Below are 12,960 nucleotides of genomic sequence, written 5' to 3' on the forward strand. Positions count from 1 at the left end.
TAAAGGGGAACACCGTCGTTTGAAAAGCTGGCTGCAAATAAATGAGCTCCTCCCATTTCGTCTCTCCCTCTTGATATCAAATCCGGACATATTCAAGGTTTGAAAAACCACTGGGTATATTACAGCGTATACGATGCATATATATTATTATGTCTCTGAAATTTTAGAACGGAAATTTCGTCAAAGTGAGATAGGTGTTGCGCGTTTCTAGACGCTTTGTAGAAACGACGTTGTGTGTTGTAGATTTGAAATTTAAATTATTTTTTATGATCATCTCCGCCTTTTTTTTGGCGGTCGTGTCCCTTTCGAAGCTAGCGTTATAACAGGTCTCGGGGAGTCTAGACTAGAGCATTTATTTGGGTAAAACGTTTATAAATGTTAATTTGGCAGCTCCGGCGTAACCTTAATGTGATACACGCTCATCCATTCCTACATTCTTGAGCCCTTCCCCCCGCTCTGCTGGCTTCCCGCGAAAAACGAAGAAAATTGAAAAAAACTTTTGTTATTGAGAAAAATCTCCGCAATTTAGTTTTAATTGTTTGCCCCTATAGATCGTGGTGGTAACATTACTGGTAACGACATTTTGGTATCCACCCCTGCTACGAAACCAAAATTCTAAAGCCGCCAGTTTTGCCAATGTTCGAGACCCGAAAATCCCACACTTTCCATCTAAAAGCAACCCAATAGTCATACCCCCTTCCATTCATGAAAACTCCTCGGAAAATTGGCACAAGGTTTTGAGACAAATAAATAATTTTTTTTTATATAGATTTTACTTAAAAAATGTAATTTTTTTATTGAATATGTGGTTCAAAATGGCGAGGTTGTGGTTTGAAGTTGGAAAAGTTCAATTGACCATCGAAAATTCCTAAAAAAATGGAAAATCCCATGAAACCCTTTAAATTTGTTACAAAATCCCTTTATCCCAAATAGCCATTATAAATATCACGATTTGGCAACACTGAAAGCCGTGGTTTCCAAAGGGTATTCCGCGGAAACCCGGGGTTCAGTGGAAGGGTCACAGGGGTTCCAAGAAATCGCAGCGCGGCCATCTTTGTTTGTGTCAAGAGTCTTTTAAAATAAGTACAAAAAATGAGTTGGGGTTCCGCCAGAATTAGGTGGATAATTTAGGGTTCCATAGCAAAAAAAAAAATTGGAACCGCTGTACCTTGGACTATTACTATAGATACTGCAAAATACATAAATCACTCTGCGCATGTGCGAAGGTATCACAAGGACCATGTTTACAAAAAGTAGAAGCTAAATCAGCGTCTGCTGTTTTTTAAACATGGCAACTCCTTGTGATACCTTCGCGCATGCGCAGTCGTTTTACTCATATTTTTCCCAATAGAGGGATTGGAAGAAGCGCTAAACGTCCCCTATATTAACTAGCCCAAGATAATACAGACGATTAGTGCTAGTGGTTATGAAACAAGCAATCTGTTGCAAAAATAATTCCGGGCCATGATTGAAGTTATTGAAATTTGGAAATGAAAAGTGGCTATCATTATCGAGTGTTTTGTTCCATAAACAGTATTTAATTACTTCCTACAGTAATAAATCCGTTGTTTTATAGAACAATGACCTATCTGCTTCGCTAGAAATTAAATTTACATGAAAATGAAAGGGCATTTATGTACCTGAGAGCAAATGTATAATGTATTAATTATAAAAACTCCTATTTGAAAAGAGGTTTAAATGTACAATAATCTAGTAATGGAAATACACCAAAAAGGGTTAAAGGTTAACATAATTAACAATTACGCCAGTCAAATGTTGAGACACTTGAATAGTCGTATTTCTAATTTCTTTCAAAAGCCACTTATCTCGATACGCTTGACATTTGCTCTCAGGTAGACGGCGCTGGTAACATACCATATAGGACAGCCGAAATGATAAAAATATTAATTGTAATTTAATCTCGAGAATGAGTATTTATTGTTTTGATCGGTATCTTTTTAATAGAAATAGGTATCTTTCCGGTATTCCCTCTTATACGCACCATCTTAATTTATATTTGTGATTTAGACGTATGTATAGGATAGGCACGTAAGCGCGCGACACGCGAAGGTAATAGTGTAGTCGAATTTTACCGCTACCTGTAGAAACTTTAAAAACGGGATGCTCCGCTTAACAAGTGTTTTCGCGCGTATTTTGTTTATACGTCGCGGGTATAATGTTGTTAGCGTCAAAAACAAACGCGTTCAAGGGTTTGCATTACACCAACGACGGAACACACCGCACGAATGCGGTAGTTCCGCGTCCAAAATATAAGGCGTCAAGTTAAAAAAAAAGTTGATATCCGTACTACGTGCATTCTGTTGCGATAAAATAAAATCTGCTTTCAGAATTATTGAATGACTTGGCGGGCAATATAGACCTACTAACCTTGAATGGCACTCGTTTTTGAAAACGCGCCAACCTATTAATTTAACCAACCATGTACGTTAATCTCTCACTAGAGAGACAAAATAACTAAGAAAGTTGTTTGTTCACCGTACTTAACGAGATTCTATCGCAAATATTAGCCGATCACAACGGTAGAAAATTATATCACCCCAAATAAGTCAAATACTTGTAGAACCATAAGTCTGTGATTATCTTCCGTAAGTGTGTCGGTTAATAGAAATAATTACTGACGCGGAATGATGAAGAATTTACGTCATACCCAAAATCATAAGCGCCTTTAGCTGGGAAAAAATGATACTATCAATTGAAGGTAGTACCGTTTGGTACGCGTTCATAACTATGATGACGTGGCAAAGAGTGTGTATTAGGTCCAACGATTTAGTCTGAAGTCCACCAGAAATGTATGGTCTTTCTAGAAATGACTCTGTAAAATTTATCATACGGTAGATAGGGAACTGACACACTTACGCTGAATGTGATTATAAACTTATGGTAAAACGTTTCGGTTCAAACTGTTGATCTCAAAATTGATTTTGCTCGTGAAAATATGCGAGTGATAGTCACTTAAGAAATCTGGTGTACAAATAGTGAGAAATCGAAATAATTATTTTCGGAAATCTAGAAATACAGGCTAAAATATTATAAATATTTTCGATATAACTGGAAATATCTAAAAAATATTAGAAATCTCGAGCAATTCAAAGAAATATTGGAAATCTAGAGAAATAAACGGAAATATTTTTGATATTTATGGAAATCTGGAAATATTTGGAAATATTTAAGAAATATCGGAAATATTTAAGAAATATCGGAAATATTTAAGAAAAATCGGAAATATTTAAGAAAAATCGGAAAGATTTAAGAAAAATCGGAAATATTTAAGAAATATCGGAAATATTTAAGAAATATCGGAAATATTTAAGAAATATCGGAAATATTTAAGAAATATCGGAAATATTTAAGAAATATCGGAAATATTTAAGAAATATCGGAAATATTTAAGAAATATCGGAAATATTTAAGAAATATCGGAAATATTTAAGAAATATCGGAAATATTTAAGAAATATCGGAAATATTTAAGAAAAATCGGAAATATTTAAGAAAAATCGGAAATATTTAAGAAAAATCGGAAATATTTAAGAAAAATCGGAAATATTTAAGAAAAATCGGAAATATTTAAGAAAAATCGGAAATATTTAAGAAAAATCGGAAATATTTAAGAAAAATCGGAAATATTTAAGAAATATCGGAAATATTTAAGAAATATCGGAAATATTTAAGAAATATCGGAAATATTTAAGAAATATCGGAAATATTTAAGAAATATCGGAAATATTTAAGAAATATCGGAAATATTTAAGAAAAATCGGAAATATTTAAGAAAAATCGGAAATATTTAAGAAATATCGGAAATATTTAAGAAATATCGGAAATATTTAAGAAATATCGGAAATATTTAAGAAATATCGGAAATATTTGGGAAATATCGGAAATATTTGGAAATCAGATATCCGGTGTACAATTTTTTTCTAAGTGGCTAACCGCTCGAAAATATCTCGCCAGGTTACGGTATTAAAGTGGGTAAATAAGCCTATTGAACCTCAATGTAATTTTGAAATGGGTCGATTTGGCGATTAATAGTACTTAGTTAAATTAGCCATGAAATATTAAAGCGATTCACGATACAGTCATTTAGCTTTCATTGTTTAGACATAATGTATAAGATGTACGGTTTCTAATAGAGGTGAGCGTTTTTAAATATTTACTCGTCGGACTGATCAACATTTGCGAACTCCGATCTCGTATATAACTCTCCCCCTTTAATGAATAGGCCTAATTGACCAAATGAATTTGATGATGTCCGATGATGGTAACGATTAATTACCAGATCAAAGACTGTATTTCAGTAAGAAGTTGGCGACTTGATAAGATTAATTAGAGAGCAGCGGGACTTAGCGTAACACGCACCGTTCAGCGCTATATCTCGACGAAAAGCAGGGTCCCTCGCTGGCTTCCTAATTGTCCTCTAATAACTAGATCCAGATTGGTTTCCGTCGGCGTGTTTGTGGAACCCCATCGCGAATCTTCATCGAGAAGAGGCCATACCGCGCGCTTTACAATCTAATCTTCAATTTTCAATTATTAAATAAATGGAGTGTAACAGGGTTCGTACAAAAATTTACGGAATTAAATTTCCTGACATTTCCAGGTTTTCCCTGACCAAATTGCCAAATTTTCCCTGACCATTTTTGTAGAATAAATGAATGGTTTGAGGTAAAAATCTTGAAAATATTTTCTTTCAAAAATTTATTTGCCGGATTTTTTTGGGGTCATTTTTAAATTTGCTTACTTTTTGGGGTCATTTTAAAATTCCCTTACTTTTTGGAATGATTTTAAAATTCACTTACTTTTGGGAATCATTTTAAAATTCCCTTACTTTTTGTAATCATTTTAAAATTCCCTTACTTTTTGTAATCATTTTAAAATTCCCTTACTTTTTGGAATCATTTTAAAATTCCCTTACTTTTTGGGATCATTTTCAAATTCCCTAACATTTTGGAAAACTTTTCAAATTCCCTAATATTTTGGAAAACTTTTCAAATTCCCTGACTTTTTGTAATCATTTTAAAATTCCCTTACTTTTTGGAATCATTTTAAAATTCCCTTACTTTTTGGGATCATTTTCCAATTCCCTAACACTTTGGAAAACTTTTCAAATTCCCTAACATTTTGGAAAACTTTTCAAATTCCCTTACTTTTTGGAATCATTTTAAAATTCCCTTACTTTTTGGAATCATTTTAAAATTCCCTTACTTTTTGGAATCATTTTAAAATTCCCTGACCTTTTAGAAACATTTTAAAATTCCCTTACTTTTCCAGGTTTTCCAGGTCGTGTACGAGCCCTGTGTAATTTGTTTTGAAAATTTTGGGGATTGAAAAGAGGGGGAGGGGAGTATTATTTTAATTTCAGAAACCCCATTTCGGTATAATAGTATGATAGATAAATTTTGTTGATCTACCACTTCATACTCCTTTTAAAGTTTGAAACGGTGAGAAGCTCTTCATCCTGTATGTTATCTTAGGCTCTTCTATAAAGTCCTCCACGACTGCTCTCCCTCTTTTGAGTGTGAAGGAACGATGGTTTGTCTAGATTTTCTAGCACCAGGGAGGCTCGGATTGAGAGATAACAGTTATCTCACTTATCTGGCAAACCTGCAAACCTAGTTGCTTGGTTATATATGTAGATATGATTGGGAAACCATACAAATTTATTGGTTAAATTTTTAAACGAACCGTTGTATACAATACAATAACGATACAACATAGATTTCGTAAATATCCCATTAATAATAATGCTATATTTTAAAATTTATTATCTTCGCGTAGCTTACTTGAGCTATATACAAAACAACCAGTTTGTGACCTGAGCCTTCGAAATTACCAATCAAAAAGGGCTAAACAGAAACCGACTTTTTAAAGTCACATTATTAAGTGTTTGATTGGCCACTTGCACAGAAATACTGGTTAAATTAAAGGACAACGATATTTCAAAAGTGCACAAGAAAATTTTATTTAAAACATTATTAAATAAATTTTAAATAAAATTTTCTTGTGCACTTTTGAAACATCGTTGTCCTTTGATTTAACCAGTTTTAAAGTCACAGTTACAAATTCTACTGAAATAGCTCATTATATTTGTTTGAAACAGCTCTGTAGCCCCGGTCACGAAAAAATATCCGAATTGAATACTTTAAAATTATTTCGGATTATGATTGATAATAGCAATCTATATCGTTGAAAGTATTTGGACGTACCGTGTAATTTTAGCTTTAAAAAATTAGTATTATCAATATTGGTTATTTGAAAGGTGAAATATAAATTTAATATATTCCTTGTCAATTTGATCGCTTTGTTACGCGACTGTTAAATTGCTAGTAGCAACCCATTATTTAAAAACGAAGTTTCACAAGCCGTTTTCCAAATACAGTAATTTGAAACGTTAAAGCGGTTTAAAAAATTAGTATTATTATCAACGCAATAATGTCGGTTGTTGGAATAACTCAGTCGGTTATAACCTTAAAATTATTTCGTTAGAATATAAATACGTAATCGATAATTAAAAAGAAAAAAAGTAATTTTCATAAATGAGGTCCCCAATCCAAACATTGGATATGTAATATAATACACAGTTAGCACGCTCAACCCCGTAATTAACGAGCAATTATAAGTCTCCGGCGGATTGAGACACTTAATAGTCCACCAGCAACTTCCAAATAGCCGTGTTCACTTTATAGGATATTGAGGGGAGGGAGGGAAAAAAGAGGTGGCTAACCTGCCTCGTGGATTCTTGTCAAAAGGGGGTTTGCGATTTGCCGATTCTGAGAGCCATATCGTATTATTATTTTTCCAAAGTAACCGGCAGTGGGTTCGCTTTTTGGGCCATATATAAAGTTTGGCTAGTAATTATCTAATGGCGGCGGTGGGGGAACCGCGAAATTAAAGAGGGGGGGGGGAGGCTATGAAATAAATCCAATATGTGTATGATAAATATATTTTTTAGTCATTCTATCTTGATTTATTGTATTTTAAACTCCGCCAGATTTTGTCCCCCATTTTTCAAAAATGCACCCCCCTCTTTCCCAAAGTTGAAATTTTTCCAGAACCCATTATTAATTTTATCAGAACCTATTATTAAAAAGAAAAAACGAAATTTAGTGTCCTTTTCGTAATTTTCTCGAGGCGTTAATTAGCTTCCGTGCAGACAAATGTTTTCAGCGGGGAATACAAATGCAGTCTCTCGTTTTAAAGGTTTGTTTGAATTATAATATCTTTGATAGGACATTTTCAGCCGAATTTTCGTTCGGCGCCAACGTTACCTCATACACCTCAATCCTTGCTGCTCCTTATTGTTCTTGGAATTAAAAAGAACAATCCTTGTAACGTTTCGTCGTAAGTTTTCGACTGGGACCTCGTGTCTAATGGCTTACGGCCCACTATCAGAGATTTGCCTTAAAACCATTTATTATTTAAAAAATATTAATGTAAGATGTGGCTTAAAGTTTCAATATATTATTTAAAGCACGGTAGCAGTAGGTCTAACCGCGATACACCGGTTTTATTACGAAGTTAAATGTAAAATAGAAATATTCCTTCCCACATTGCCAGCTTTTGCGCAACTGTTCGGTACCTTTTTAACTACGTCATCACACTGTCGTATCTCACAAGTTTATAATACATCTCTCAGGAGAAAAGTATTTCTCGCAGGCCTAGAAAGGTTGCAATGGGTGCTCATTTTCAGCAGATTTACTGATTTTTATAAATAATATTAATATTTTTTTTCGAAAATAATGCTAATATATTGTTTTAAAATAATGCTAATATATTTTTTCGAAAATAATGCTAATATATTTTTTCGAAAATAATGCTAATATATTGTTTTAAAATAATGCTAATATATTTTTTCGAAAATAATGCTAATATATTGTTTTAAAATAATGCTAATATATTGTTTTAAAATAATGCTAATATATTGTTTTAAAATAATGCTAATATATTGTTTTAAAATAATGCTAATATATTGTTTTTAAATAGTGCTAATATATTGTTTTAAAATAATGCTAATATATTGTTTTTAAATAGTGCTAATATATTGTTTTAAAATAATGTTAATATATTTTTTCCAAAATAATGTTAATATTTTTTTAAAATAATGTTAATATTTTTTTTAAATAATGTTATTATTTTTTTAAATAATGTTATTATTTTTTTAAATAATGTTATTATTTTTTTAAATAATGTTATTATTTTTTTAAATGTTGTTATTATTTTTTTAAATGTTGTTATTATTTTTTTAAATGTTGTTATTATTTTTTTAAATGTTATTATTTTTTTAAATAATGTTATTATTTTTTTAAATAATGTTATTATTTTTAAAAAAATGTTATTATTTTTAAAAAAAATGTTAATATTTAAAAAAATAATTAATATTTTACTTATATTAATAATATTTATAAAAAAAATTAATATTTTACTTAAATTAATAATATTTATAAAAAATATTAATATTTTTCTGATAATTTTTAGCTATTTTGAAAAATCGGTGTAAGCCTGCTAAGGTACATGTTTCAAGCGTATACTATTAACGGCATAGAGGAATGAATACTTCCCTCTTAATATATTATATACTTTTGGCTGTACTTAGCTATATTCGAAATCCAACGTCGTCTATACAATACACGTATTAACTGTAATAAATTTTTGCCATTCCCTGGCGACATCGCGCGTCGTTTTTAATTAAATTATTTCTCTTCGCTGATGTACGTTTGCTTATAGTCTAAACGAGTAAAGTTCCTAAGGTTATCAAAAATGCTGAGAATCCTAACTTTGGTTTCGGATCGCTGGCTTTGAACCTACTCGTAGGCAACAGTTATTTTTTTTAATTCCCCATTCTGATAAATTATTTAAGTAGTCGGAATAGTTGATTTAATAAAATAAAAAGTGGTCTTGCCCAACTTGTTAAAATGTTGCTCTTACGTCACAAGACCCAGCTTTATTAGTATATTCATCACACGCGCGATTTGCACGCGCGCTAGAAAAGCTATTCTCCTCGCGACTGTAGCGCGCGCTCATAGACTTGTAAATGTAAGAGTCTGTGACGTAAGAGCAACATTTCAACAAGAAGGCCACGTTACTGATTTAAGGGGTTTTCCCCCGAGATCTTCGGTTTCCCCTTCCATAAAAACTTGTTGAGGTTAACGGTAATAGTTAGTGTAGGGAGCTGTTGGCTCGCGTGGCATGCAGGGCTTGCCACCACCCTCCTACGCCTTGTAACCCGGCCACCTGAATTAAAGGCTTCAAAAGTCGCTTGATGACTTAGGCCTAAGGTGGTGCCTTGGGTATTAGCCTAGCTGATTATTATTATTATTATTATTATTATTAAATAACTATTCGTCAAATATAGTATAATCAGCTAGGCTAATGCCCTTGGTACCACCTTAGGCCCAAGTCATCGAGCCTTTAAACAGGTGGCCGGGTGACAATGCGTAGGAGGGTGGTGGCAAGCCCTTCATGCCACGAGAGTCAACTCTACACTTGTTATTACCGTTTATGTTTTAAGTTTTTATGGGAAGGGGAAACCGAAGAACTTGGGGGGAAAACCACTTTAACCAGTGCCATAAGTTAATGATATCATTAACTTATGCCAGTGCGGAGAGAACTTGCAAACTCAACGCGGAAGGAGCGGTTCCGAGTTTTCACCCAGTGCCACAAGTCGGGATCGAACCCGGCTCCTCTCGCTGCGAGGCGAAGGTTTTATCCACTCCGCCACCCCGCCGCATGGAATAATTAATTCTTGGCCGCCTTGTCGATGAAATTGAAATGGTACGTACAGGACTGGAGTTTCTGAGCGTACAGCGCGCGTTACCCAATAAGGCGGGTGCAAAAATTGGGTGTTGGAGGAGATATTTTGTAATATTGAACGCCGGGGAACGGGTAATGTCAAAAACTATAATCCACTAACAATTATTTAATCAATAATATTTAGGTCATACGTATCTCTCTCTCTCTCTTTGGGAAAGAAAATTTATCTTTAATTTTTTGCTTCTCTCAGAGCCTTTTAAAATGAGACCAAAGTTAACGAAGTTTTAAATCTAATAATTTATTATTTTTTTTAAATAAAATTACGATTTCAAATAATAAAAAATGAATTCATAAATCAAGGTGACTAGTTTGCGAGGTAATCGCGTTTTTTATATACATTAGATTTGGAATTTATTCAAATTCATTTCATCAATAGGAAAAAGATTTTGGAAACGTTTTTTTCCCCTTGTCAAAATTTATACTTTAATACTTTTTGTTCGTACCGGTTTTTTGAATGTGTCGTAAAATATCACATTTTTTTTAAAAAAAAAGGAAAAGATATTTAGCTTTTCTTGCATCACTTCACAAAATAGGTTTTTGTTTAAAGAAAGTATGATAGAAAAACGTACCTATACTTTAAAATTAATTTTACGCGAAACTCGCGCTCTACATTTATCGTTTTAAAATTTAGGTTTTCTTCGCAAAATTTCGATGACCATTTTAAATAAAGCTTTTAAACTTAAAAGCGTTGCCACTAATAAGTAATAAGTAAAAAGGTAATTACCTCATTTTTTGTCGACATATTCGGGGTAAAAATCCATGAAAGAATTAGAAATATTAAAGAAAGTATTGTCTCGTTTGCTCGTGGTTCAATTTACGTTTAACACGCGACATTTTTTACTAAACGTCATAAAATTGTTGGCGCGCAAAACGAACCTTGTTTCGCGTAATAATTTAAACGCATTGGTCTTCTTTCGTTCGTTAAATTAAACTTCAAAACGGCTTTAAAGTTTTAATCGTTGACAATTTATTACATTTAAAACAAAACGTTCCTACCGGGCGATTAATAACAGTTTAGAAGCGACGAACGGTTCGCGTACCGAATCCGATGACAGACACCGATAAACTAACTTCCGTGAAGTTCCGTCGAGTGTGTCTGCCGTTGCCGGTTTGCTCTTCGCGTGTGATATTTTCTCGACGCAAAAAAACGAGAACTCCGAAAGTCAGCCGAAGCTGAGCCGAGGAGACTATCTCGCGCGCGAAATTTCCGACTCGCGGCCGAACGCGGCGGATTCGACTCTGGCGAATGGCGCCAAATAAGAACCAAAGCCACCGCGCGCGAACTCACAAAAAAAAACAACGAAATAAAAATGAAAGTAGCTCGTGCACGAGGAAAAAAGGCTTCACCCTCTTTTTCGCGTCGCGGTTCGTCGTAAAAGATCGATTTTTGTTTTGTTAGGGAAAGTAGCGGCCTCTTACGTCGATTACGCGCAACATTTTTTTCCGTATATTTCGGTTTTTGCATTTTTGGGGAAACCCCCATTACCCACCTTAATAGATTGAAATCCTCCAATAGGGCCATTTTTATGAAATATCGTCGGCGTTAAACCCGTTTTGGTGAAATCCCGCCTTTTGACGGGGACCCCGCGGCAGACGTGCTTACCATAATTATTATCCACTAGTAAAAGAAATAAGAGTTTTCTCTCTCCGCCAATTTCGGATTGTAGTGAAGTGGTAGCACCTAAAGTTATTACGTAAAACAAGATTAGCTGGGTTTTTTTCTATGTGTTTAAAAGATTGGAATATTTTTAATGAATCCGCGTCTCTAAACGACTTTACGTGATGAAACGTTATATCTCATTATACGGCTTACGCGACAGTTCACGCCGGGTTAATTTGCTTCCTAATTTAATCATTTTGCTCCCCCACTTTTAAAATATCATTTATTTGGAATAGTCTTTAATTATTATTAAATTAAATTTCATTACGAATTTGAGTTCGCTACTTTATTTACGTATTCCCGATTTAAATAATGAAACCTGAAATTATATTTGACGTATCGGTTTCTACGTTTTTGTTTGGCTCGTTATAAAATTTTCTATTCAACGTAACCTGGTGATCTATTAAGCCTTAAAATGAACGTCATTTATAACTGTCTCGATACTGTCGGGTAATTGTCAATATCGCTTTGTTTGTCGAGAGAGATATTATGATAGCTAATCAAATAAAAGGAGTATACCAAAATTCGATCTTACCAGTTACTACTGTCAATCAATTTAAAAGATTTTAATCTCCGGTAATATTTATAGCGTCTCTGTGTTTATCGGCAACTGATCTCCCAAAATGGCATTTTTTGTTTTCTCGCGTTCGATTCGTCTCCGTCTATTTAAACGTTCTTTACGTTTTGGAAAGCTAGGGTCATTTATCAAGTCGCGCAAAACGACATGTCATATTTGTTTGGTATCGGTTTGGGGAAGGGCAGGAATCGCGTGTAGATTTTTTGAACCCCTCCCCTCGTTCAATATCGTTACCTGGAATCTTAAAACTATAAACATCGCGTTTGAAAATCGATGGAAAATCGTTTGGCGCACAGGTGTCCCGGATGAAACGAACTACCAGGGGTACTTTTAGTCATAAAACTTAGCGAACTCGTTCTACAGGCTTTCCATATTCATTTCAACCATAGACATCCGATCTAAAAGTAGACGTCCTCAAAATATTGTTTTTCGTATCCTTTCGGGAAACGAGTATAAACATAGAAAGAAGAGAGTTCCTCGCTTTAGTTATTGGAAAGGAAATCACGATATGGCGCGGCTCTACTGTCCGACCAGAAAATATATAAAGGAAAATCGTTATCGTTTCCAGTTATGTTCCTGATACCAATCGATATGAAGAAACATTGCCGCCTGCCCGCAAAACCACGCGTATACAAACTAACCACCAAAAGTAAATAGGAGGATAAAGTCTTGGACGGACCGATTCCACTTGACATGTTTTTAAATGAGCCCGAGAACACGTGACTCTAAGAGCCAATAAAATTTTCGCAAACTCTGGCCTTTTTCTGAAAACATTGCGCTGCTCCAGACGATTCTGGGTAAGAATTTAAGGCCTATTTTATAATGTCAAATTAACCTGTTATTAAATTTAATTAAAATATGGGATATTTTAGAAATAATCTAAAATATTATTA

At 33.8% G+C, this 12,960-nt stretch overlaps 1 protein-coding gene across 4 annotated transcripts in view; it reads right to left on the reverse strand.

The window, feature by feature from the left end:
- LOC149941502 (calcitonin gene-related peptide type 1 receptor-like) overlaps positions 1-11,501 on the reverse strand; it is a 54,773-nt gene extending 43,272 nt beyond the window's left edge. For 3 of the 4 annotated variants that reach the window (XM_090177863.1, XM_090177860.1, XM_090177862.1), the window contains exon 1: positions 10,555-10,941. In XM_090177863.1, the coding sequence (XP_090033989.1) occupies positions 10,555-10,572 (18 nt within the window). In that variant the 5' untranslated portion in view covers positions 10,573-10,941. Of the gene's footprint in view, positions 1-10,554; positions 10,942-11,433 lie in introns of those variants that run through there. The other variant, XM_090177861.1, reaches the window with a different exon arrangement.
- Positions 11,502-12,960: the final 1,459 nt, after the last annotated feature.

Source organism: Leiobunum rupestre, chromosome 6 (assembly GCF_980474605.1).
Source record: "Leiobunum rupestre chromosome 6, qqLeiRupe1.1.hap1, whole genome shotgun sequence".
Taxonomy (NCBI): Eukaryota; Metazoa; Arthropoda; class Arachnida; order Opiliones; family Sclerosomatidae; genus Leiobunum; species Leiobunum rupestre.